The sequence below is a fragment of the Hylaeus anthracinus genome, unplaced genomic scaffold (assembly GCF_026225885.1).
Source record: "Hylaeus anthracinus isolate JK02 unplaced genomic scaffold, UHH_iyHylAnth1.0_haploid 0, whole genome shotgun sequence".
Taxonomy (NCBI): domain Eukaryota; kingdom Metazoa; phylum Arthropoda; class Insecta; order Hymenoptera; family Colletidae; genus Hylaeus; species Hylaeus anthracinus.
Window position 1 is genome coordinate 15,710,117 of NW_026533254.1, and position 27,118 is coordinate 15,737,234.

At 41.9% G+C, this 27,118-nt stretch overlaps 4 protein-coding genes across 17 annotated transcripts in view; 1 reads left to right on the top strand and 3 right to left on the bottom strand.

Annotated features, from left to right (window-relative positions):
- LOC128887402 (syndecan) overlaps positions 1-3,825 on the bottom strand; it is a 159,419-nt gene extending 155,594 nt beyond the window's left edge. The window contains exon 1 of one of the 3 annotated variants that reach the window (XM_054143265.1): positions 2,619-3,822. In XM_054143265.1, coding sequence (XP_053999240.1) covers positions 2,619-2,690 — 72 coding nt within the window. In that variant the 5' untranslated portion in view covers positions 2,691-3,822. Of the gene's footprint in view, positions 1-2,618 lie in introns of all 3 variants that reach the window. The other 2 variants (XM_054143257.1, XM_054143273.1) reach the window with 2 other exon arrangements.
- A 1,070-nt stretch (positions 3,826-4,895) lies between these two features.
- Positions 4,896-9,038, bottom strand: LOC128887375 (eukaryotic translation initiation factor 3 subunit A-like). 3 transcript variants are annotated; one of them, XM_054143221.1, is made up of 5 exons: positions 8,714-9,038; positions 6,910-7,285; positions 6,238-6,481; positions 5,313-5,445; positions 4,896-5,206 (listed from the first exon to the last, which is right to left on the bottom strand). In XM_054143221.1, exons 1-5 carry the CDS (start codon positions 8,999-9,001, stop codon positions 5,078-5,080), a joined length of 1,170 nt encoding a protein of 389 aa, XP_053999196.1. In that variant the 5' UTR covers positions 9,002-9,038; the 3' UTR covers positions 4,896-5,077. The 3 variants fall into 3 exon arrangements, with proteins under 3 accessions (XP_053999196.1, XP_053999186.1, XP_053999177.1); XM_054143211.1 differs by lacking the exon at positions 8,714-9,038 and adding an exon at positions 7,729-8,139 and having other exon boundaries at positions 6,238-6,478; XM_054143202.1 differs by lacking the exon at positions 8,714-9,038 and adding an exon at positions 7,729-8,139.
- A 2,651-nt stretch (positions 9,039-11,689) lies between these two features.
- On the top strand, positions 11,690-20,719 carry LOC128887346 (protein scarlet-like). 3 transcript variants are annotated; one of them, XM_054143149.1, is made up of 14 exons: positions 11,726-12,398; positions 14,292-14,457; positions 14,555-14,603; positions 15,055-15,104; positions 15,363-15,496; positions 16,148-16,300; positions 17,104-17,342; positions 17,631-17,727; positions 17,824-18,072; positions 18,737-18,970; positions 19,266-19,401; positions 19,655-19,760; positions 20,340-20,440; positions 20,534-20,719. In XM_054143149.1, exons 1-14 carry the CDS (start codon positions 12,375-12,377, stop codon positions 20,713-20,715), a joined length of 1,920 nt encoding a protein of 639 aa, XP_053999124.1. In that variant the 5' UTR covers positions 11,726-12,374; the 3' UTR covers positions 20,716-20,719. The 3 variants fall into 3 exon arrangements, with proteins under 3 accessions (XP_053999131.1, XP_053999124.1, XP_053999140.1); XM_054143156.1 differs by lacking the exons at positions 20,340-20,440; positions 20,534-20,719 and adding an exon at positions 19,944-20,303 and having other exon boundaries at positions 11,690-12,398; XM_054143165.1 differs by lacking the exon at positions 11,726-12,398 and having other exon boundaries at positions 14,418-14,457; positions 15,044-15,104.
- Positions 20,720-23,154: 2,435 nt separating this feature from the next.
- Positions 23,155-27,118, bottom strand: part of LOC128887313 (ras-related protein Rab-32) — a 35,900-nt gene continuing 31,936 nt past the window's right edge. For all 8 annotated transcript variants that reach the window (XM_054143101.1, XM_054143119.1, XM_054143111.1 and 5 more), the window contains 3 exons: positions 26,613-26,841; positions 25,743-26,068; positions 23,155-24,086 (listed from right to left, as the gene is read on the bottom strand). In XM_054143101.1, coding sequence (XP_053999076.1) covers positions 23,973-24,086; positions 25,743-26,068; positions 26,613-26,841 — 669 coding nt within the window. In that variant the 3' untranslated portion in view covers positions 23,155-23,972. The remainder of the gene's footprint in view (positions 24,087-25,742; positions 26,069-26,612; positions 26,842-27,118) is intronic.

Genomic DNA, 27,118 nt, shown 5'->3' on the forward strand with positions numbered 1-27,118 from the left:
TAGGTGTAGAAATTAATTCTGTTCCTGCATAATCCAGAAGGCAAATAAATATAAAGGCACACAATTACAATCTACACTAGTACACTAATAGAAAAAATTACTGTATGAAGAGTATAAAATAAACGTCAGAAAATAAAATAAAATAAAGAATATACGGTTGAGGACTCGGGGAGTTGAACACAAAAGTTGGAATATTTTTCCCATTGAGACTTGTTTCTATTTCTAAATGTACTTTCAGCATCGCCATGTGTTCCAATGTCGAATACAACGGTCCAACGTAGAAAAAAAGAAGACAAAGCGCACTCGACGAGTAGGAGAGTTTTCGTTCCGTCGCTAGGAGGGAAAGGGGAATTCGAACGAGTGTTTGGAAACCCAAGGAGCCAACGAGTAGAAAAGAAATCCTGGAGTATTAGGAGCTAATGCTAGCCATTTTAGTAAAAAACTATCGTTAAGAAGTGTTCCCATGATAAATTCGCAGTGTTCGAAGTAATATATTCGTATCACGCACGGTACAGACGTATAATTCCCGATGATTTAACGTTTCGTGCAATTATGGCGGGTAAGAATGCTCGGAACCTTCCAAGAAAGCATCAGCCGCTACTATGTTACCACACGCGCGCGCGAAAATATTTCTCTGAAAATTGAATTTCGCAAAACCGCGCCGATCGATGGTAAATATAAAATTGCTGCTCGTGAAAAGAGCGAAATTGTAATTTATATAAGTGCGTGAACGTGACAGAGCATTTAACCTACTTTGTAGCAGAACAATGATCGCAAGATAAAACATCGGCAAATTTAAACAACTTGATATCGCGTGCCTTCCATTATAATGTTAATTGTGAATAATTACATCCTCAATTAGTCTACCGTGTAACATTGTTGGCAACGTTTGGCTCGTTATTGTTGTGTTACGAAGCAACGTAAAAAAATTTATTTAAAACTACTAGCGTGTTTTAATTTCATTGGGACCGAGCCAAGAAACAAGGCTGAAGAAAACTTTCGACAAATAAATGTTGAGCCAGTGTTTCTCAAATTTCACCTCGCCAACCTCTCGAACGAACACGGGCGACTACTTAATTACTTCCGAGAAACGAGCGGAATTCGCGCTTTAAATAAACCGTGGGTACGAAAAATAGATTTTATACGACAATCGGAAGCAACGAGGACAATAGCTGCGCAAAGAACAACAGGGAAAACGTAAACCGAAACCGTCGTTTCGCCAGGAAAAGATAACAAGAGTTCGAGGGTCGTACGGTCTCTTGAAATCGCGGATGACGATCGTTGCAAAAATACGTGGCAAAATAATCCGATAGGTGTGTTAGTGCGGAAGAATGAATGAAACAAACCGCATTAGGTGGCGAAACAGACGAAGATTTCGATAAATTGCACGCTATTAGGACTCGATTGAAAAAGAGCAAGCCGTTTCACGCGAATCGACCTAGTAATTCGCTATGATTTACCACGTGTCGCGCAATTACGACCGCAGGTAAGAATGCTTCCAAGACAGCGCACGGGACCAATAATTAACAGTACGAGTAACGAGAGTTTCGTTTGGGTTCTATTCGGTGTAAAAATTTTAATTATTAGGCGTAGAAATTAATTCTGTTGCTACTTGCTTACGAAGGAAGCTCTTAATTACGTGTAATGAAAACGCAGAAATTTTGATCGTCTCACAGTTCCACGTACTAAGAGAGTACCATACAGTTGCAAAAACAAAATTACTTGTAAACAATCCTACGTAAACTAAATTTACAAATGTATGAATACAAAGGCGCAGAATTAATTTCTACAAATAATGAACTTATTAAAAATTGTGACTTTAATCTAACGATAATCGCCTTAACCTCTTCGTACCTGTTGTACTAGTTTGGTACTAATGAGTCCTTTAAACGGAATTTATATTTTAATTATTCAAAGTCCCGCGCGTATAATTCAATTACATTCGTGAAACTCGAAATAACTGGATTGGTCACGTGAGGAATACCTTCTCGACTCAAAGGAAAGAGTTCGGACGAAGTAGGTCGAGAGGATCGATTTTCTAAAACAAAATCGATTCGGAATCGATCACCCCAACCCCGAACTCCGTGCTGGATCGGGTAAACAAATTCGTGCTATTCGCAGCGAAGCGTAAACAACGCGAACAGATCGCGTTTCGCGCGACTGTTTAGGATTCGAACTCGTTCCGAAGTCGGGAATACGTGCGGGAACGCGATGCAATCGCGCGATAACTTCGCCACGCGAAATCACCGTGAGTGGAACGTTTCGAAAAGTGCACTCTAAACAAGCGACGGTTCCCGGTAACCTGTATGAAATATCATGGAACGCGCGTCTGTCGGGTCCACTGTATTTAACTCGTACGGAGTAAATTATTTCTCGAGAGAAAAATGTTGATTCTCGAACAATTGCAAAACTCGCATCGTTTTCAGCGGAACGCGTAAACAAAAATTTGCGATTTTATCGAACGCGCGATCGACGAGTGCCGAGAGCGGATCTCGCTCGGATTGGACTCGTGCACGAGAACGAGAACGCGAGGAAAGATTGGAAAGGTGATCGAGCGATCGTTGAATCGGTGACAGGAGAGAGAAGCGAGGCTTTTACGAAAGGAATCGTGCGCTCACCTCGGTAGCGGCGTTGCATCCCGCGAGAATGACGGCCGTGCTGATCAGAATCCAATATATCCTCGGTTGCATCTTTTCTCCGGTTTCCGTTGGGCCCGTTCAAGAGCCCACTGCTTCGATCACCGCGTCGACTCCAGGAAACCCAAACGAAAAAGAACGCGTACGTCCCAGAGGCAGGAACAAACCACCAAAAAAATCCACCGGAGCAACAACGCGAAACACACCACACTGATCGATGAACCGCGAGACACTGAGGGCGCGACGATCGGCCGCTCTCGTCGCTCGACCGCCGCCATCTTGAAACTGTTGCGCGCGACGACTGGCGGCCATGCCGACAACCACTTCGAGCAAATCTTTCGATGCTGCGCGAGAGTTTTGAATCCAGTTCGTGCATCGTACTTCTCCCGCGCTTTTCCCGTGCTGGAAAACATAGAAGTCGTAAAATACAGGATGTCCCAAAAATGTTGTAACACCTTGAAAGGGATGGTTCAGGAGGTGATTTGAAACAACTTTTTCCTTAGCGAAAATGTTGTCAGAGGTTTCGTTGAAGAGATATTAACGGAAAACACTGACCATTCAGAGCGCGACGATGCCGATGGAGCGCTCGCGGTAGCCAATGAGCGCGGCCGCCTATCGCGTAGTCTACGCTCAACCGGCATCCTCGCGCTCTGATTGGTCAGTGTTTTCCGTTAATATTTCTTCAACAAACCTCTGACAACATTTTCGCTAAGGAAAAAGTTGTTTGAAATCACCTCCTGAACCATCCCTTTCAAGGTGTTACAACATTTTTGGGACACCCTGTATAACCGCGTTCGTCCATTCAAAGTGAGCTGCAACCGCAATGGACAATATCGAAAGGCAGAATTCGTTCGGTGAAACAATTTGGCGAGGGTTTCCAGTGGTTATCGAGGACTACTACGATGTTCGCAAGGATGTTCGGCGACTATTGGAGTACCATAGGCAAGTCAACGATAAACTAATACTTATTTACTGTTGTGCACTCGATTCTCTTTTCAAGTAGTACGTAGGTATCGAAGGATATCGTATGAAAGTGCACACTGTGGCTAAATGAATAATTTGTTGAAAGATTCCAATAAATCATGCAAAAAATTTCTATGCAATGCTTGATAAAGTTACGAACGAATGTCTGTATTTCACTATCATGTAAAAAGAGAATTGTACGTACCTGGAAAACTAAATATTCTTCGTAAAACGCAAACGTTTTGTGAATAGTACTCATGAAAGAAACCTCACTTTCGACAAATAGAAAGTTCTATTTAATAAAATTTCTATTCACTGCGTTAATTATGAAACCACTGTTCGTAAAGTTACCCTCGCATGCCGCCATTTTAGAACCGTTTTGCGCCAACTCGTGCTTTTGGCGCCATTTCGATTTCGCATATTTATGACATAATTACTGATTATCTTAGAAAACCAAATTACTTTCTTTATTTGCTTGTAACTTTGATGATTCTATAATATCTACTTTTAAAATTAACAAGTATCATTGAGTCTCGATTCTAAAATTATGTCACAAGAAAGAAACCGGAGATAGTCGAGAAAAAACGAATACATTATAATTGCGTACGATGACACGATCACTTTTTATCGCTAGCCGATAAGTCTTTGTCGAGACCTTTTAAAAATCGAAGGTTCTCGTTTATGTTGCGATTATATTCTTCAATTTTGTTCTGCATTGCTGTAACTTCGTTTTGCATGCACTTCACCTCTTCCTGCATTTTTTGCTTTACCATTTCTAGCAATTGTTTGTCCTGAAGAGTACGTTAATCAATTTTTCATATCCACTGATCCAACAAGCTTCGTTAATCATACAATACATTACCTGTTTGTAATAAAGTTCAGCTTCAAAGGCTACATTATCATTTGATGTTTTATTGTCACTTGAATCACTGCTTCTTCTTTTAAAATATCTAGAACTAAAGAATTAAAAAAGAAAGGTATATATGTATTCTAAAAAGTTAACATAACCCTTAAAAGAAATAATCGTAAGTAGTAATGAATTCGTAAATTATACTCACCTACCAGATTCGCACGATAAAGTTCGTAAAATGTATCGAAACATGTTTATTAAATGGGAAAATCGCAAAGGTTCAATTTGACAGAAATTTTGCTTTTCTGTCATCAACATTAAAACATCTGAATACAGATGTAATCGGAAAGTAGTCGAAATAATCGATTTCAACTTCGTATATCGTGTGCATTATGTGTAACAAAGTAAGATTCGGTATTTCTAACTACAAGATAATAAGTAGCTGCTTCTTTTTATGATGTATTAAAATCAATGTATTTTATTCTATATTAACATTTTGTAACAAAAGAAGAAGAAAAGTACAGACATGATGATTCTACCATCGTTACTATCTGCAATGCATAATGATATCGTAAAGGGCAACATTACACTTCTTAAAAGTTAGGAATATCGCGCCACCGTAAGCATTTCATTCTGTCATGTTCGTGATTCTCTGTTTGTGACGGTTTATAGCTTCTTGGTGACGCTTGATCTGTTCCTCATGGAAGGAGATCTCGTCGTGTAGATCTTCCTTAAGCTTCTGGAATTGCTCCTTTTGCTACAAGAAAAACCTTTGTTATAAATTTTGACAAATAATCAGTGAGGAAATATAAAAAATAAATCATAGTTCATTATTCATATAGTACCAAATGAATGCAACTAACCAAATTATAAAAATACTGATCTTCGTGGGCAGCCTCCATTTTACCAAAAGATCCTCCAGCTTCGCGAATGCTTCCACCACCACCACCACCTTTACCAGCACCCGATCCACGTTCTCCCGACATTCTTGCTTGGCTGCAATCAACAGTTTCTTTGAATTAGAAACTTCTAATGTTTTATGCTGCCAAAAAAAAAAGACTGTGGCGCAGCAGTAGTAGTTAAAAATACCCAGTGTCCGCTTATATCATCGATGCACAGTGTAGTTAACCAATTTAATGCAAAGTATTCCTAGCTTTGGTTGCTAACATTAAAATTAGTCAGAAATCGAAAACAGGGTTAATATATAAATACTTTTGGCCAATACCAAGATTCACGAGTGTTACATAATTTTGGTTCATACAGAAGTAATTCAATAATAAGTCATGGATTTACTAAAATTCACTGAGGGAACTCGAATAAAACGCAAGTCGTTTATTTCCTACGTTATAATAAAAAAACAGGAGCAAATCGGAATTCAAGATACGTCTCTCTGAATTGTACTTTGTGCCAAGTGCGTAAAACGCCGGGGTCGAATTAAACGTTAGCATAAAGAAAAAATGGACGAATATATGTCGTGACAGATATTCTCTAATACCTTAATGAAGCCATATTGCGGGAAATTGTAACAATAACTCGTTGCATTGTTCTTGTCGGCGATATTTTAAAGTGCAGCAAGTACTGTCGATTCCAATGGAAACCATATACTACTATTAGTAGGAGAGGTCGTCATATGGCCCTCTCCAGAAGGAACTTCGCGAAATGGCCGTCACGGCGCTTTACTGGCGGCAACGTTAATTTAATTCTTATCACGAATAAAAGAAATCTAAATTTCTGCTACGATTTTCAATGCAATAATTTAAAAAATTGAAGAAATAGGAGTGTACCAACCCGTAATATTCAGCAGCTTCGTTTTCAATCAACTGCCTTTTAATCTCCGAGGTTTTCAGTTCGTTGATGGCGGTTTGTTTCTCCAATTCGGCGCGTTCCAGATCAATGTTCAGTATCTTTAGTTTCAAATCGTGTTCCTTTTGAGCCACCTCCAACGTCCACGTCGTTCTTCGAATGGCCTCTTCTTGGTTGCTAATCTGGTCAATTTTGTCCTTCGAAGTGGACGAGGACCTACTCTCTCCTACTTAGAAAAATGGATTTAATTACGTATAGATTAAAAATAATATTTCGTATGGTTGTGACATTATTACTTTTGTTATTAGAGCCATATAGAATATTATTTTTATACTTTATCGATTCATAGATATTTTAATTTTCTCATCGTAACTGACTTTAACGAATTTAGCATTTTAAGGACTTGGTTTGACTTGAGGACTTGAGGTTTACTTTATAGAATTTTCGTTCTACTTAAAATCTATTTTATTACTTTTCCTTTATCGTTAGTATAAGATAGAGTACGTCTGTTCAGACCAGGGGCGGATGTAGATATCACATGAGAGAGGCGACATATATAAAACGCAAATTTTTTAACATTCTTTTGCACAATTCTAAACTTTCTCAATTACATTTCCCTAAGATTTAACAATTCGTTTAGATTAAAAATCAGAGTACCATTATCAAGGCGACGAGGATTGGCATTATCAGCACGTGGCCTTTGTTCAGCGAGGTCTATTGGTTCATTCTCAGAAACTCGCGGCCTTTTTCTCTCTCTGACGGGCTTTCCTTGACTACACTCCTCTTCCGTGTGAGAATCGTCGCTTTCTGGCTCGGCTTTGATTTCGTCGACCAACGGATCCGGCGTGGAGGTAGGCAGTTTGTCCAGGATGGCCTGCAGACTCACAGAACTCTCGCTACCTTCCTGACTGTTCTCGTCCGAACGATCGCCGTCACCGTCGCTCTTCTTCGCCTTCTCCATCAATCTCCATACGTCTATCGAGAGGTTCGATGGACGACACTTGGCTGCTTCCTCGGGGCCCAGATTCTTCAACTAACAGGTAATCTTATTTATTCCGTTCACCGCGAAAATCTCGTTAATACAGGTATGCTCAAGAACCAAAGAGAATGGCCCTGGGTGGAATTCGCAATTTTTTTTTTTTTTTTTTTTTACAAATTTCGAATGGCATAACTGGATGGCATTATCTCGAGAACGTATTTCGAGTGCTTGAGTACCGACCGTGACAGAGGATAGAAGATTTTATTCGACTGTCGTAGAAAAATTTTATTCGAGATCCTCCATCGCTTCCTCGATCAAATACTTATCTAATCTCAGTGGTATGGAGCATTAGGACCTGCAAGAGAGAGAATATACCATCCCCCATCAGGGCCATTCTTTGCAGCTCTCTGTGCCTTGTAGCCAAGCGAGAGTGAGGTCTATCTGAAAATTGGCACCGATATCAAATCGAATATTTCATGGATGTGTTTTCTCATTACATCCGTTCTAAAGTCGTCCAAGTACCACTGGCCGTCTTCTTGCTTCTCATCGGAACATCCTTGGCTTATTCGTTGCCTGCTTTGTTTCCTCAAATTGCCCCCTGTAACTCTATTCTGGCCGCCATGTTTCTTCTTGGGTGTCGCGAAGCTTGGCTGAGTTTCTCCATTCGCGGATGACATTCTTCCCGCTTTGACAATCCTCTCCACGGTCGCCTTCGACACGCCCGTGGCCTCTGCTACCGATCTGGTAATGTTGTATTCCAAACTGTACCGTCTTTTCTGCTCACTGAGAAAACTGTGGACACTGAACACGATTTCTCTCGCCTGGCTTTGGAATGCCCGAGGTTTCTTGGCACATTTCGACGTGGATGGCTGATCTTCTTGGGAAGAGGCCATTGCATACGTATGCGGTACGCTCAAGACACGGAATGCCAAATAGAGGGAGATGCTGCGCACAATCGTTGCGCAGATCACGCCTGCGCATTGGAAACCCCACTCTCGATTTGCCAAGGAAAGTGAGGTCGACGACGGACCTGAACGGTGCCTAGTTAAAAGAGGATCGAGGCGCGAGGCGAATAGGGACATCTCGTGAATATAAATAAAATATATACTTGCAATTGTAAAAAAAAAAAAAAAAAGAAAACGCAGAGGAACTACTTTCAAATCATCATCGTCTCTGCTCTTAACCTATTAGGTTGACTAAAAGGTTCGTTCAGATTTTACCGCACAAATAAACACCGATCTCTTGCGAAGAACTTTTACGAAATTAAAAATCGATCAACAGTAAGCTGGCCTAGCCATCGCTACACCGTGGATGTTTATGCGAATTCGTGTTTCTATAGATACAGTTAAAGAAGTGAAATTTGAACGAAAGTCTCTTATGAACGGTCCAACGCGCGTTTCATCGTTGTTATATATTTTTGAATTTCTGAAATCCCCGTATTTCCAATTGCCACATATGGAACATAAACAGTCTATCCATCACCTTCTCTGCGAACGTGTACATCTCCATCCTGGCCTGAGCCTTCATCCTCCTCCACTGCTCCCTCATTCTGGTGATGTCCCTGTCCGTGGAGAATCTGCCACGGAACGCTGTGTAGATCTGCTGCCAGGCTAGCGTCTTCATAGCCGATGCAGCAGCGTCGATCTTCTTGTTCTCGATCGCTGCCATGTGCGTCTTTATCAACGAGAACAAAGCGTTCTTTTCCTCAGGGACCCAGTTCTGCGTCCTCTCCCTCTTCTTCAGCAGCACCGTCGTCGCGTTTGCTGACATCCTCCTTTCACCACCTTTGCTCTTAATTCGCTCTTGCTAATTCGCTCGTAACAATCGAAATCACCCGGGATTACGATCCACTGATAATCGATCAATTTACGTCGCGACCCAGACGTTGCTATAGTCTCTTCGAGAGAACATAGTCTCGTCTCTAAATACGCGATGCCGGGTATAAACTGAACGTTGCCACAGTTTCAGGAAACTTTTACGCGTTTACAAGGAAACGTGTCCCGTTCCTCGCGCGCAGAATTTTACGTTATGCGTGCGATAGATACCTGACTCGAGTGGATTTACAGAGAACGGTTAAATCTCAGTGAATTATCGTTAGTATCCGGGTTAATTACCGCGATCGTCGGACGCGTGTCGTTTCTTCGCGTCGATTAGCTGATGTTTATCCGTCTCTCGTTTACTTGTTTAATCGCTGGTTTAAAATAGTCAGCTGTTTAACCAGCGTCGTGCATACAACGTGACCGAAAAGTACGCGTCGGCTGGCGTCGTTCCTCGTGACCCGGCACTGCTGGGAATCGATGAGCTTCATTGTTTGAATCTTGGGTCGTCTCGACTAATTCAACCGTCGAACTTATTCGAAGCGAAAAATCGGGCACTACTCGAACGATTCTGGCTGATTACCGCGGTCACAAAATTTAGGCCTACCTGGTCTCCAGCTTGGAGAACTGTTCAGCCATTTCTCGTGAAATAAAAATTCAAGGTCGAAGAGTAGAACAAAATCAACGATTTAGAATGAAAGATTTAATAGAGAAGAGGTCGCGAAAAATGATTTATTCGTCGTTTACCGCTCGATAGAATGGTATCCTATATCGGAGCTGTACCATCGATTTATGTTCTAAATCTCTAGGAACTTTGAGCGGTGGCTCTATTCAGAGGGACGAGAGTCGATGTAACCGACTTCGAGGCGTTCGTTTCCTTCTCGCGTCGATATTCTACGGCTCGTTTCGTATACCACGCGTCGCGAGCACCCAGCGTCCCGTCGTTCAGTTAAATCCGAACTAAGGAACGACTAAACGTCGGCCATTTTGGCACGGTACTAGCTAGGCGCTCGATATTAACAAATCCTCGATTCCCAGCCGGGGCGAGAGTAGCTGTAGGCGGGAGGAGGACAGACCGATGGTGGGGAGGGTAAGAAAGGGCGCTAAAGAGAGAGGGACGTTCAACGTTCCGCGCAACGCAAACATTGTTTCGTTTCATTCCGCGATCCGTCGTGGAATCATATTGCGCCGATTCCAATATTTCGCTCGTTTTATTGCGATTCCGGCCTCCCCTCCATCCCAGCTATTTCGTTCCTTCTCTAACTCTCCTCCTCCCTCTGCGTGGCTCGACGACGTTTCTCGATCGCTGATCTTCTGGCTTAATCCACGACGCCTCCACTGCGCGACTTCCTCGCGCAGGGAATTCGGTGCGCGCGGGAAAATGGACTGCGACGTTCGAGCCATGAAAAACGACTTTCAGCGAGAAAATGGGACAAATGTGTTGAGAAATACTCGTCCGAACGTTCATTTGTTATTTGATAGACAATCAGATCTATCGATGTATATTTTTAGGTCTGTGTTAGCACGAAATTGTTAGTTATTAATGTTTGATAATAGAGAGAAGGGAAGGTTTTTACTCTTTATAGGTATATATTTTTCATATATACCTATATACCTACCTATTGCATTTATTTTCACTATTTATTTATTCATATTCGCAGGCGTTTATAACTGAAATTACTGTATCGATAACACATTAATACTTTATTAAAGTACTGTCTCGAAATAAGCAACTCGGTCGGGACCGGGACTTTGAGTGCTTTCAAAGACGTTCCAATCCACATCAGTACGCGTTACATCCTTATTACATTGTACCAGAGACCTCACAGTAGGTACAATCAAACATACAGCCCCTAATGGCTTCCCCACAGTAACAAAAATTATTCCGCACCATTGCTGTAGGTGCACAATCATTATCACTATCCCGAAATATGTCCGAAAAGGAGACACATATATATATATATGTATACTCTATACATATATACAACAGCCATGTTAGCCCAGATAATTTTACACTGCGAGAAAACAAAATTTCAGAAAATACGTATGCTGTAGTTTGATCTGTAATTTAAAAGCACAAATTGTCGTGACAATTGACTAACATTTTGCAACGAAAATATATTAACGTTAATACATAATTTACAAAAATGAATTTTTCGCAGCCAACTCTTGCACTTTACACTTTACACTTTTTATATCTAAAGATCTTATTACAAGTTCGCAGCCATTAGCTCTCGGTACTATTCGCGACGAAGGATTGTTCGTCACGAATACCGGGTCTCGCCACGTGGAGGTTGCTGCGACTGGAGACCCGGAGATAGAAGGAATCAAACTTCCTTCGATCTCCCTTCACGTAGAGGAACACGCTGAAAAACACCAGTCGTTCCATTGATTCGCGGTTAACGACACTTGGGCGGCGAGGGAAAAGGGCGATCGGGAAAACTTGGCTTTCTTTTTCTCTCAGTTTAAATATGCGCGCGGTGCATACCAGGCACATGGCGGACCTCGGACACCAACATCCAAGGTGTACTGGTCACTGGTTGCACCTATACTGTGGTACAGTTTTATGTCGTACGTATGCGAGCGCTGTTTCACCGAACAGTTTCAGGCCTCTCTTGGGGTACGCCCCGGAGGGATGACATAACGGCTGCTTCCTCATCATTCGGTACGCTCCGAGTTGCGAGTGAAGGACGATATAAATCCCAGTGGCAAGTGCGTCCGCAGCGACGCTGTGCGGTTGTGCAACGGCCAACCGTTCCATATAAGACACACCATCGCCTCTTCCTCCGCAAAACCACTCGCGATGGTGTCGTATTGTGGTGAATAACACGCGCCTTCGGTTACCATAATCTAGTCAGCCCGGTGCGCCGTCAGTGAACTCCCGCGCGCAGCGATCCCGAAGCACGAAGTCGACGGATTACGAAGTCCCTGATCGTATTTACCGATCGATCCATCGAAGACGACCCGTTTCGTTGACCCATTTCCCCTTCGAATTAACACGAAGCATCGACGGGCACAGAAGTTTTTTTCGCGGCAGATTTCTCGCGAGAGATCGATGGATCGTTTCGTTAGTGTCGCCGCGGGCTTACGCAATGATCGCGTGCCGATCGGAGGAGCCTAAGAATAGCTTCCGACGGGAATCGTCAAGGCTGCTCGAGGATCGGTGAGAGTAAATTAGAGGGAAAGTGCGGGTACGTCTCTCAACCCTAAGTTCGTGCGTTCGCGGCTTCGATCGTCGGTGCGTTTTCGCGGATTTCGCGGTGGAATTCTAGGTGTGTCCCGTGGGAACAACGTTCGCGAGTTTCTGGATCGTTACGGTGGTCAGGATGATCTATTATGACGCGAAGAGAGTAAGTATCAGCCGACTGGTTCGGTGGAAACGGAGGCACTGGCGCGAATCGAGGTGGTGGGTAGCGATGGATTCGAGACGTGGTAAAGTACGTTGCTCATTTGTGACTTTGAAAGAAGTTACACCTTTTTGAACATTTTGTAACGCTTTCGAGGCAATGTACGTTCACTGTAGTATCGAGATGGTAGGTTCTCCTAATGAAATACTCGACTGGACTAAAAGTATTATAATACGATGGCACGGTATTACGAGTTCTTTTCAATCGCTCTAGAGTAATTTTCAACCTTAACATCGTCGTTATAGCAAATGAGCATTGTAACACGACCCTAGAATTGGTTCGAACACTCGATTTTCAAGTAGCTTTAGTTAAGAGGAATATACGTAAATTATCGTTCTCCTCTGTGTAATCAGCTTAGCAACCCTCTATGGGGCTCTATGAATTTATTTATCCTCAATGTCTCTTTTGCAGCGAGCTTGCAAGTCACTTACTTTAACACTTCAGGTTATCGGTTATTAAATACATTATACGAGGTGTGGCAATTAAATAACGTGACTGGTGTGAGAAATGTGATTTATTGCAAACAAAGTTACCTCGTATAATTAAAACGTGCACGTCGTCTCATGTACTAAAATTATACTACAATTATTCGCTAAAATGACAATATATTAACACGTGACCTGTTACATTAGCTTATTGTCGGATTACAAAAACAAAAAAATAACTATCGACGGATTTTCGCGTCGCCAGGCGGCTACTGACCGGCTTTTTCTTTCCGTTGTTCGGCGTGGCTAAAGCGTGACGCGACGAGAACAGTTCAGTGCGCGATTAACGTCGATCGATGAATAAAGTGTCTGTTTCGAAGCTGACCTTGGTATTATTTAGTTTTCCGTTTCTAATTCGACACCCATAGAGGGTTGAAATGATCGAAGATCGTTTCGAAGATGTCTCGAATCCAAAAGCAGCGATTAGTGCATGCTCGTGTCGTGCTTGCTAAATGTTGGATATATAAATTCATATTGCGTCGATCTGAGATAGATCTTGCAAATGTGGCTTACATAAACAGCTCCATTATGCTTGCTGGTCCAATATGGCGACTCGCTAGCCGGACCTGTACTTTATGTAACCGAACCTGACCCACAGTCGCTGCACGAGACGGCATTGGTGGAAGGGCTTTGATCAGCATTGCAACAAGGATTCTTGAATAATTACGAGCTCCTTACGCCACCGAGGACAAACGCGACCTCCGTCGACGTTTTTCCTTCATTTTTCACTTCTCATCGAGAACCACCGATTAAATCCTCGCGCACCTGTATCGAGTGCTTTCACGCTTATCGAGAATCTCGAACGACCACCAAGTGGAAGAACGGTTCATCGATCACCGCATTCATTAATTCTTTTTTTTACCAATTACCACTTGTTGTGCGACGACTATTTTTGTTAATTGGAGGACACTCGGTCCGCGACAGGCGTTTGCCTTATTTGTTAACTCGTCGCGTTGCCTGTTTCCGGAATGAATTCAATTTTAGAATGCTCGTTCACATAGTAAAAACGAAAACGGTTAACGTTAGGAAAAGAAAAATTGCCGATGCTCCGCCAATAATTTATCAGTGAACTCTTGGCTGTAGTTGTATTTTTAGAAACTAAAAGTGGTTCGCACTTGCATGGAGAATTTTGATTAAGGCTCTCGCGTTTAATTTCAACGCGAAAATGTTGTCCTTCGTTTGCAAGTTATACTTTGCCAATTATCGTTGAATTTTTGAGCGTAATTATATTTTCAAAAACAAGCGGTAGAAGGAGTTCGTACTCGAGTACCTAAATTTTGCGAAGGTGTCGATATAAATTTTCAGAAAATGTGGAGCACGTTTAGTCTTTGTTTCTGAAAAATGTCTCCAGGTGAACGAGAGGGTGGAATACCCCAGGTTACCTCAAAGTTTGTCGAGCGACTTGTGTCTGACTTGGAAGAATATTTCGTACACGACCCAGAAAAGAATCAATGGCGGCAGCCTTCGAGCGATTTTCGGCCTGCAACAGACCGAATTCATTCAGTTGCTTAACGGAGGTACGTCGAGAGATATTACAATGAGAAATAGAAACGAAACAGAATTGTAAGTTAAGAAATCCGATGTCGGTCGGTTAATATTCTGTTCTAATTCTAGTTAGCGGCGTAGTTAGTTCTGGAATGTTGATGGCTATCGTGGGACCAAGGTAATATCCCGGGGATTTTCATTAATTTCCAGCCTAACTTTTATTCTTCAACTGAGTCTAACTTCCTGGGTCTTACTTTCGAACGCATGTGATTTTTGTCCGTTATTTTTAAAATTATATGATTACAATCAGCCAACGAACAATTTCCCGTCGCTATGTTTATTCCTTTTACTCTGCATTCTAAAATCAAAAATTCACCAAAGTGTTTCATACATTCCATTTGAAGTACGGAATCTTTTCTACGACTTCAACAGTAGCTTCAAGTATTTCTTTTCATCCGAAGTTGAACGCGGTTTGCCGATGTTCTTAATATCAAAGTCTACTTAGGAGGTAGAGATAAAATTGCATCTCGAGAGTAGAGATCGCGGAAATTACGAGTGCTTAGGAATCCAGGGTTCATCGTTTCCAGGGAGGAAAATGTTTTTCTTTATTTAATGCAGTTCTCTTGCAGCGGTGCGGGGAAAACCACGTTGCTAGCGACCATCAGCCGACGTGTCAAAGGTGCTTGTTCCTATTTTTCTTTTCAAAATAACTGTATCGAAACGTTGTCAAATTTTCTTCGATATCTCAAGTATTCCATATTTCTGCAAGAAATATGTTTGGATTTGGAGACGAAGTTTCTCAGCTTGAATTGGTATTCTTACAAGTTGCGATTTTACATTTTGCTAGAATTTTTATACAATTCCTGTCACTTTCTTCTTTTCGAGAATTGAAATTTCGAAGCAGAGTAATTTTTGACAATTAATTTTTGGTCGGTAGGCAGAGCGACTGGCGAGATCCTACTAAATGGGAATCCAATAGACACAGGCCAAATGATAAGGATATCAGGGTTCGTCCCGCAGATGGACCTGGCGGTCGAGTCTCTGACGGTCCAAGAGCACATGGAGTTCATGGTTGGTCTGATTAGCGTGTCACAGTTCACCTGTCGCGTCGTGCGTGTCGCTTTGAAACATTTTGCACCTCGTTTGCGAATTAATTACTTAACGCTCCGGTCGCCTTCGATCCGGCGATCGATATCTCAAAACGTTTAGACGGCTATGGAGCGTTTCACGCTGCATTGGCTCGAATAATTTGTTCGATAATATCGCGTTGATCGACTGCCAACAACGACATTAGTTAAAGTGTAACGTAGTTAATTCCCGCGTAAATTCGTAGCCAATGGGCTTTGATAGGAAATTAGTCGAACTCGAGGTTTCTTCTCTCGATTTTCAAGGCAAATACGCTTCGAATAAATCTGAAATTTTGGCTACTTTGGAAAGTGTTCGAAGGAGGAAACGTAACAAAAATATTAACAAATTTGAGATTTATTCCAAGTCTGGACTGCTACTTAAACAGATTTTATTCGTTGCTTTCTGTTTTTCTTCGTCGAATAACACGATTCGGAAAGTTCACTCGACGTTTTGTTAACGCGAATCCGTTGAAATACGCAACTGCAATTTGATATTCCGTACACCCGCCCCTGAACGTTGAGTCATCCGGTTAACGTTCCAGAATTATTGGATTTCGAAGCCATTAGAACTTTACAATTGTTTCCCTTGATTAAGGCGTGCATGAAAATGGACAGGAGGCTTCGAGCCAACGTTCGAAGGGAACGTATAACCTGCCTGTTGGCGGAATTCGGCCTGGGGATATGCGAGAACTCGAAACTCTCGGCCCTTTCCGGCGGAGAGAAGAAAAGGGTGGCTCTGGCTGTTCAAGTAAGCAATCTGCTTCTCACAATCACAAGGTTCACACTCATCCCCTTCTGGAACATTGAATCATTCATTCAAAACAAGTCTGTTCCTGTAATATCTCAATTTTCATCGGATTTCAATAGAATTTCAATTCTTATCAAATTTCAATAGAATTTCAATTTTCACACAATTTTAATAGAATTTCAATTTTTATCCAATTTCAATGGAATTTCAATTTTTATCCAATTTCAATAGAATTCCAATTATTATTCAATTTCAAGAGACTTTCAATAGAATTTCAATTTTTATCAAATTTCACTAGAACTCAGAAAAAAAAACTCAGATAACACAAGTAGTAGCTTGTGGGAGGTGATTTACACATGCAAATTCCCCATCGTTCTACGATAGAACAAACAATGGTTAGCAGCAGATTAATGATGCTCAGACTTTACTTTTATATTCATAGTTTCAGACTCTTAGAACGTCGCATTATTAATCATCTCTTTCCCATTAATCACCCTTCGACAGACTTGTAAACGTACCTATTAACGTACATTGTAACGTATTTCCTGCGACAAAGTTTCCATTAATAATTTTCACCGGCAACAGTGAATTTTTATTACATCAGTAACCACGAAGAAAACTCGTTAAACGTTGCTTTCTGTTTTTCTGTTGACATTTGTAAGAGCGATGTCTTCTCGTATTTCATTGTGCATCTGAATCTTATTTAGAATGATCAACGATTAAACGCAGAAGACTCGTAGACGTACACTTTGTCTCACAGCTTTCTCAACGTGAAATACACATAGGGTAGAGAATTTTTCTAGCTGCTCACCGAGCCCAGTATCCTCTTCTGCGACGAGCCAACCACTAGTTTGGACAGCTACGGCGCCATGACGGTGGTGAGGACACTTAGGGAGGTTGCTGCCAGAGGAAGGATAGTAGTTTGCTCCCTGCATCAGCCTGCTTCCGGTTTGCTGGACATTTTCCACGAGGTTCTCCTCCTCTCTGGCGGTAGAGTCGCTTTTCAGGGCTCAGCTGCTGATGCCACCAGCTTCTTCGATAGGTTCGAATGCATATTTATTCGTAGGAAACTCTGTTACATACACAAGCCAATCAACTTTAATTCCTGTCGCCCTTTCTGGTTTTGAATCTTCGGACGATTACAGAACTAGAGAAAATTGCATAGAAAGTATTTAGAAAATTACATAGAAAAGTAAAGTAAAGAAAAATCCATACCGACATAAAGCACATGTGTATCAATACAGAGATCGACTATTACACGTAAACCCAGACCTAACCCAGTCACTGTGACCTAACCTAGCTCAGATAAGAAATCACTGTGAATTTCCAGCTTAAATCTGCGTTGTCCTCCAACCTTCAACAGCGCCGAGTTCTACGTCTCTCAATTGTCCATCGTCAGGGACAAAGAAGCTGAGAGTTACGCGAAGGTAAAGGAACGGGGCAACGAATAAATAAAAATCACACCTCGGTGTGTAAAATAAATAAAAAAACGAAAGAAAGGACATAAGACGATCCATTCGCAGGTGAACTGGATCTGCGACGAATACGAGAAATCGAAATACGGTCAGAGGGTCTCCAAGCTGATCGAGTACTCCTCCACTGCCACGTCGGACTACAGCGAGTTGCCATTAATATTTACAGACGTTCCTATGGCTCGTAAGGGTTTCAAAAGGGCCAGAGCCTTCACGCAGATACGGTGGCTCGTCTGGCGAGCCTACGTCGACTATAAAAGGAACATGGCTTCTCATCTCCTGCGATTCGTCACGTACATGGTGAGATATCGACTGCATCTCGCGACAACTTCTTGCTGGAACTTCTTGCTGCAACTTCTTGCTTCGTATTGTCTCGAAATAAGCAACTCGCTCGAGACCGGCGAGTTTCGGATAATATTGTGTTCTGTCCTCTTTCTACTAATTTTCGACTACTCGCTTTCACGGACCTCTCGCTTCTTTTCGGATCTCTCGCTCGATGGGCGACTTCGAGCAAAAATTGCGAGACAATACTGTACTGGCTTTAAGTAGACTGCGCAAAAAATGCCTTGAGAAACACTTGATACTCGAGCTTCTAACGTGGTTTCCTCCCTTGACTGGATAAATGCAAGATGACTATACTCGTCACTAGGGAGGTTCTCCTTTGAGCAGTGCAACATGATCCTAACCGATTGATACGCTTCTGTCTACTGCTTTTCTTCCTCGGACCGGTTTCTCTTTCGCTCTCTGCCCTTTTTAATCGACTTCGAAAAGGAGCAGGTTACTCGATTCGACATGTATATATTTTTTTTTTCCCTACATTCGAGCCAAATGTAAGCACAGAATAAAAACCTCGACTGTATCAAGACTGATCGATACACCGAACACCTGGTCTCTTGCTCCGACTTACTTAAATATTCTCGAATACCATTTCGACTCCGAAAACTGAAAGTCTCGGTTCTTCAAGTTCGTAGGACTCCTAATAGCGTCGCCCTACGTGGACGTCGTTGGGGGAGCGATGAATCAGGACGGGATCCAAAACATGCAAGGTTTACTGTACCTGGTGGTCGTGGAGACCGTGTTCACGTTTAATTACGCAGTTTTCTACACGTTCCCAGGAGAAATGCCGCTGTTGCTGCGCGACATCGCCGGCGGACTTTACGGTCCAGCGCCGTATTACATCAGCAAAGTTGTCGTTCTGGTGAGACACTCGATAATCTCGAATTGCGTTTTTTATTATGTCGACTGGGACAGGTTGAACTCGAGAAGTTCGTTGCTGACGAAATTGTAATATGTTCGACTTCATTTTAAACCGTATCGAAGTAGTCTCCGCCATTACTGATTGGTGTCGTCGCAAAGAACGTATTCGTATCGATTTTAATTAAATTTATGTAGCAGGAACACGCTTACTTTTTTTTTTTTTTTTTTTTTTTTAAATACAATCAATTACGATAAATATTCGATGGAGAACTATAGACATCTGTGAACGTTTCTAGATACCTGGGGCTATAATGCAACCACTTCTGTACGCCGTTTTCATATTTAACATCACTGGCCTGAAGGGAGGATTCTTCGGGTTCGTGTACTTCGCACTGCCAGTAGTAGTATCTGCCATTACTGCGTCCGCTCTCGGTGAGCAGTTGAAACCAGATGCCTCATTTCCGTGCGAGCAAACTGTCGAAATTGTTCTTCTATTCTAACGCTAGAATTCAGAATTAAGATTCGTCGTTCTTGCTCCGCCAAAGCACGTACGGATATCCTCCTTATGTTACAATTACAGAACGAAAAGAATTTAATTGGGAAATTTGTTCGCATGGAATTGCATCTTAAGGCGATGGATCGCTGTTACGAGCACGATTAAACTTTGACGAGTACTTTTGACCAGGTTTGTGCCTGTCGGCATCGTTTAAATCCGTGGACACCGCCTCCCTATTCTCCGTGCCGGTGGACTTCCTTGGCCTGATGTTCTGTGGGATTTACCTGCATCTTGGGTGAGCATCGTGATCTCATAAATCGGTCAGATGGAGCTTGATAAGCTTAATAAACTTTATAATCGTCACTCATCGCTAGACCGCGGATTTTATGCGCTTATATAAGATGAAATAACAATATTATCGTATGAATTATAGAATGTAATCATTCAACGTTTATATCAATGTATGTTGAATACACAGGGTGTCCCGGAATTAGTGTAAGAATCAATGGAGAGCTGAGACGATTCCGAACCGGAGTTTCCTTTGCAAAAATGTCGGATGGTGCCTCGTTTTTGAGTTATTAACGAAAAACCGTCGACCAATCACAGCGCCCGAGTACCGCGCATTGAGCCGCGAGAGCACAGGCTCGAGCCAGGATTGGTTGCCAGTCAGCTGAGTGTCCGCCAATCCTGGCTCGAGCCTATGCTCTCGCGACTGAGCGCGGGCTACACGGTCGCAAAGAAAATATATTTCATAGCTTTAAACCCTAATGTAATCGTAGAATATATTTATTGTATATTATCCACTGCCATCGTACATCATAAAATCCGCGGTCTGTTCGTAACGTAATTTTTGTTAAACTTGACGGGCTTCCAGGCACCTGGCACCTGGTATCGCGTGGGTAAAATACCTGTCTCAGTTCTACTACGGTCTGGAAGCGGTTTCCTTAACGCAGTGGCTGTTGATCGATCACATAAGTACGTTGTTGCTTAGAAAAATAGAAAACTTGCGATACAAGCGTTCGATCGCCTTGCGAGATATTAGTAAACGGCAATTTTGTGTTTCCAAAGACTGCGCCCCGGATCCTGAAGAGCCTTGCATATCCAGTGGACTGGGAGTGTTAGAGAAATACGGTTATCTGCCGAACCACTACGCGGTGGACATAATTGGCCTACTGGCGATATTCTCGGTCAGCCATTTAGCAGGTTTTCTACTGATTCGGCTCAGAAGTCGGAAAGAACCTGTTTACTAACATTTCAACTTTCACATAACGAGAAATTGGCTCCACGATTGAATATAAATTAATCGTATGAAACAATTACACAGGTGATCATTTTAGAATTAATTGTACAGTTAATTGGTAATTTGTACATCCACGAATCCTACTTTTTCACTCGTTTATTTAAAACGATATTGTACATAAGGCATATCTTCACTATTCGATTGTAAACAAAGGGGTACAAATTTTTAATGATATATCGTTTAATAATAATGAATTATTTTTAATGTATCGAATGTATTCCAAGAGGTAATACAGAGTAGAGAAGCGCGATCAGGCATTCCTAATCTAATTAGTACTGAGATCAGCAGAATATTCGGACATTACTGATAACGATAACGTTTCGTACTCGCAAAATCAGAGCGCACTGTATTTCGCCTAAAAATGGTTCCGCTTCGAATAAAATGAAACTGTTGGCAAAAAAACTGATTCTCCTGCTCCTTCGTAAACCAAAATATCCAACGATAGAATTTTATCTTTAGATATATCTTTAGATATACGATATAAACGCGTATGTAAATATAAAAGGACGCAGAATTATTTATTGCTAAATAGAAGACGCAAGGTGAAGCTTTTCGAAAGGACAATGGTCTTACATGCACGTTATCGCACCTGTACGTTTACAAAAGAATGAAATTAGGTGTTTCCAAGTATAATATAGGTTTCGAGTTAATCATCAGTGTACATAACCACGCGAACGATGCAACGTCAACTACAATTCTTCTATTATGTAAAGCAACGACGTTCGTTGCGTCTCATTTCTACGATTCGTAAGGATCTATACATAGAAAATTATATAATATAAATTTGCCCCGAGTTTTCGTCGTTCGACGAACGGGACAGGGCGCGATATCTAAGGTATTTACAATAACGTAAATTGTATAATAACGGTAATAGTATATAGATAACAAGTACATACGAGTACGCTTAAGAACCGCGATAGGCTGGAGGACGTCGTTCCACGTTTAATTCGGGTAAACGATTCGTAAAAACGATGGTCGAGAAGTCATGGATGGACTGGTGAACAGTTTCATCGATTGCACGCGCGATGACTGCGAGATCGCGATCGAATGGCTGGAAGGCACAAGGTCGACGTGAAATATCGCCGCTTTATTCTTAGGCGGCTTCTTTGCGTCGGCGACATTTTTCTTTTGTTGGCAATGAATTCTAGTCGAGGTTTCGCGTGAAATTGAATCACCAAAGAAGGATAACGAGATCTTTGGAATTTTTAAACCGTAGTCTATTTACTTTGTTCGTTCATCTATTCTCCGAGAGTATGTATAATTAAACTGCAAATGTACTGCGTTTACTTTTACGTGCCTCGATCAAAATCCGATCGATCGACGTAAACGGTATCTAATCGCCGATTCATCTACAATCGTTCTTTTTTAATTTCGATTCTTTGCGATCTTTTTATTTTTCTTTTACTTATTTTTAATCGTAAGTGGCTCAACAATTTTTAAATTCGTTAAATTTGCGGTATACATACCTTCAGTTAATAAACAACCCCACAAGCTCGTTTTCACTCAACGAGACTTAAAATCAGTCCATCGTGTTACGATAATTTTTCATCTATTTTATCGACCGACTCAGCGATGGGATTGCATATGCAAGCGAGTGACGTTGAGGAAGACAGCGAGGAATGAATGCTTTGCAATGTAGTATTATATTGACTTTCAAGTGATTCTCTATAAATAATATATATATATATATATATCCTATATTGTATATATAATATGGATCTTATATATAATTACATTATGTATAATACCTATCGACAATTATCGGAAACACGAAAACGTCCGTGAGCTTATAGTTAGTGAACGTGGAGCTCCTTTCTTCGGCAAGAATTTCGTTCCGAGTTTTCGTATAAAAAAGAATCTATAATCGTACCTGCAGCCACCGGCAAACCGCGCCGGTAAACGCTGCGGCGACAGTTACACAGAGCGGTCTACTAAAAACGAAACTTCTCGATATCTTCGCTACTTTAAATAATAAAAAAAAGTTTTGTCTACAAAAGCGGTTTCGGTTTCGATCGATGCACGGCACGGCGACCGTAATTCTTCCATAACCGATGACGGATTAGCTATCCGAAAGACAACTTCGCATTTTTTTAATCTAGTGGCCAATTTTGTACGACACGAGTATAAAAGTACGAAGGTACACTTAATCTAAAACTAACACTTTCCGAGATATTCAGCTACCGCAACTTAAAATTAAAGTGTACAATTCTTAAAGTGTTCAAGATACTTCTTCTCATTATTTAAAATATCGACGACATTAATTTGTCACGACCACCCTGTACGAGTTAGAGTTTGGGTTACATAACTAGACTTACTTGGTAACGTACGATCGATAGTCGGCTACCTGTTAGCTACCGTTTTTTTCCTTTTTTTGTGTTTTTTTTTTCACGTGGTCACGATTGAAGTGAGTTACAGCCGCCCATGAAAGCTTTCGTCGCGTCACGGGATCAAAAAGTAGAAAAAGTTTCGAGGTCCGTCGATGGGACTTCGTCCGAATGAAACGGAGGACAATTCTTTCGCGCTTCAAAGCCCCGCTTACCTAACGAGTCTACCTACCATAGAAATTTAAAAAAATCGACTCTCTTTTCGATGCGATATTCTTAAACTTCAAGCCTTCGTTTAGGAGAACATTTGCTTCTAGATGCAACGAAAGTAGTAGATGCAACTCGAACGTTCGAGATGCACATCCCTATAAAAACAGAACAGTGAGAGGAAACATCCTCCACAGTCGAGGAGTGCGCTCTCGAGAGCCATACAACAAAATTCGATCAAGGAACTGCATCGTCCCAACCGTCAGACTGGAAAACCATAATTTTTCTCGTCGGTTCAACATCCAGGGCTCCTGACCTCTGCGTATCGGTGAGAAACGCAGCCCTCCGGGGCGTATATGTACAAACGGACAAGTGCGAGCGACGATCGATCGGAATCGCGCGTTCTCAGCGAGTGGCGAGCAGCCAATAGCGTTCGAGCGTCCCCGACGCGACAGCCGACGGAGAAACGCCGGCCGCGCGACAATAAACGGCGTTTATCGCGCGTCTTGTCGCGACGCGATAACCGGCCGTTGTTTTCCAGTGGCGGCGATCGTGACGAGCGGGGATCCAACGTGAATCGAGTGGACGTCAGCGTCGTGGCACCGACGACGCGACCACGACGATGGGACGACGATACGGGACCTGGGGATCCTGGCATCGGTGGGTTACCGATTCGTCAGCAGGAGCAGGACTTCTTTGAGCTCGTCGGTGACTGGTTCAGCGCGAATCTCTCGCCGTCGGTCTGGTCCTGGGAACCGTTGCCCTTCATCAACTGGTCGTTCTGAAGTATCTGGAACAGAGAAGTTGAGGCATCAGTAGGCTTTCGTATTAGTAGTGATGGCAGGAATTGAGGAATGGTAGGAATCGAGCCGCACTAGTAGATCGAGTCACGGTGAAATTGGAATGAATGGAGTTGGGATTGCTAGGGGTCGCAGAGTGGAGGACAGCTGCTGGAGGAATTTGTATATTTAGTTGGAATAAAATTGATTCTCTAGATGAGCCTACAGTGAAATTAAAATGTTAGGAGATGGGATTAATAGAGGATGTAGATGTCCTCTAGAATAGCTTCCGGAGGATCTTGGATATTATAATGAACTGTACTTGATCTCCTAGGTGAGTCACAATGACATTTGAACGGTACGAGTTGGGATTGCTAGAGGTTGCAGAGTGGAGGACAGCTGCTGAAGGGTTTTGTATATTTAATTATACTAAATCTTCCAAATGAACCACACTAAAATCAAAATGTTAGAACTACATTTGCTACAAAATGTAGACTCAAGGGACCTCCCGAAGGATCTCGAACCTCTAATTCTACCAAAATTAATCCTCCAGATGAGCCACACAATTCAAACAATCACAATAGCTACACATCGTCCCCCAAAGAGCTGCACAAATCTGACGTCACGCGACACGCAGTTGACCGATAACATCGTGGCTCGAAGCAACTTAAAAACATCCCGATACGACGTGCGTTCTTATCCACGTACTCGTTCTTATGCATGTATTCGTGCTACGTGTTTCGTATACTCGAACCGTATTATCGAGGCGCAGATGGGCGGATGATCGACGCAGGACTTTAGCTTGCGTCGAACCGAAACGAACTTTTAAGGCGATCACCTTGTCGCGGGTCGACGTCATTGATAAATCTATCGAACCTAACGTAGTACGCAGCAGCTGACGTTCGATCGGGGGAGCGCGACACGATATTCCGTAAATAGCTCGCGCGTACTCGCAGGTTATCTTCGCTGATCGAACTTTTTCGTGCACGCAAGTATGCAGAAGCTACTTTCTTCTTTCCATCGACGCGATACCGAGGGTGGCCATATGTATGTACCTTCCGTGTCTATTGAAGAAATTTGATTAAATTAGATGATAGAATTGACGTCCCGAATGAAGTTTTCGTTATAAATACACACAGATGTGTAAAGTTTCTTCGTGTACGTATTTGCGATGAAATATCGAACCTACCATGCATGTACATAATATATATGAACATTACATATAGACATAAATTTTTCATTATCAATATAATGATATTTCATCACAAATATGTACATGAAGAATCTTGTATATATATATATATATATATATACACGTGCAAAAAGATTCTTCGTGTACATATTTGTGATGAAATATCAAACCTTACCACATGTATACATAATTATACAAACACTATGTAGACATACATTTTTCGTTACAAATATATATGTACATGTACACGTGCAAAGATTCTTCATATACATAGTTGTGACGAAATATCAAACCTACCATACATATACATAATTATATGAATATTATATATAGACATGAATTTTTCATTATCAATATATATATATACACGTGCAAAAAGATTCTTCATGTACATATCAAACCCGTTTAATTTAGGTAAATTCCTTCAACAGACAACGATTGGTTTCATTCGATGGTTTAATTTCTGGATACTCACTTTATTGACAAGGAATCGCGCCGCTTCCTCGATGTTTATGTTCTCCTTGGCAGACGTCTCGAACCATCCAGCAAAGTTCTTCTCCTTGCAGTAGTCGTCCATTTTCGTGGCCGAATTCACCAGGCCCTCCTTTTGCTGGTCGCATTTGTTCGCGAGGAGGACGCAGGGTATGGGCGAGCCGTCAGGAAGCTGCACTTTCGAGTCCAGATCCTGTTTCCACTTCACCACTGCGTCGAGTGTAGCGCTCCTCGTCACGTCGAACACTATGAAGGCACCTACGGCTTCCTTGTAGTACACTCGGGTCATGTTCCCGAACCTCTCCTGACCTGCAATTCGAAAGGCGTCTCATTAAAATTACTTAAAGACGCCCGAATGCAACTTTAAATTAAACAGAGTTTTTCTTTTTATTTAAACTAGACTCTGGATAAGAAAGCGTAAAGTAGTGTTCCGGTAGGAATTTAGAATTTAATATGTAAAAGAAGTCAAGTAATTTGGTTGGAGTATGGGAGAAAAAGTGTGATAACCTTTCTAAGGCTCTGTGTTCGTCTGCGAGGGCCTGGAGACTTCAACGATATTCCTGCACAGACGGTGTGCCTTTCTAAATAAAATTCGTCCCTCATAAAGATGGCCGAAATTTAATCGCGATTATCGGTGCCGCGCAAAACCAGAAGAGCACCGTTTCAAAGGAAACTACATGAATGAAAGTATTAGAAATTGATCGATAATTCGTAGTAAAATGTAGAGAAAATTCCCTGCTTTGGAAAACACGAATTTATAACGAATCACGGCTATCAGTCGTTGTTCGAAAGAAGTCTCGAGAAAAACTCGAAAGAAGGGGGAAAAAGCGTGCGATAGTAAATTATTGCTGACCTGCGATATCCCATAGCTGGAGCCTTATGATCGTGTGCGGGTCCCAGTTCAACACTTTCAGAGCGAAGTCAACGCCAATCGTTGCGCGATAATGCTGCGAGAAGAACTGATGGACGTATCGCTTGATAATGGACGTTTTCCCGGCACCAAGCTCCCCGATCACCAAGATTTTGTACAAGTGCTCTCGCTTCTCGCCTAATCCGGCATTTGGCGCATTGTTCTGAGACGACTGCGAACAAAGAAGGAGGAACATCGATTAATTAACTTTTTTTTTTATATCAATCACCAAAGAGGAAACTACTTGTTCGCGTTCATTGGATACTCAAGATTTTAAGTCTCATTTTTTCCAGTCAGAAAATTTTGAATATCACCTCAAGTATTTCATGAATTTTTTAAATTGTCATACACGTCAATATTATAGTCATTGGCATTGTAATTATTAATATTCGTTGGATATAGAAAATTTTAAGTCTCACTTTTTCCAGTCAGAAAATTTCAAATATCGC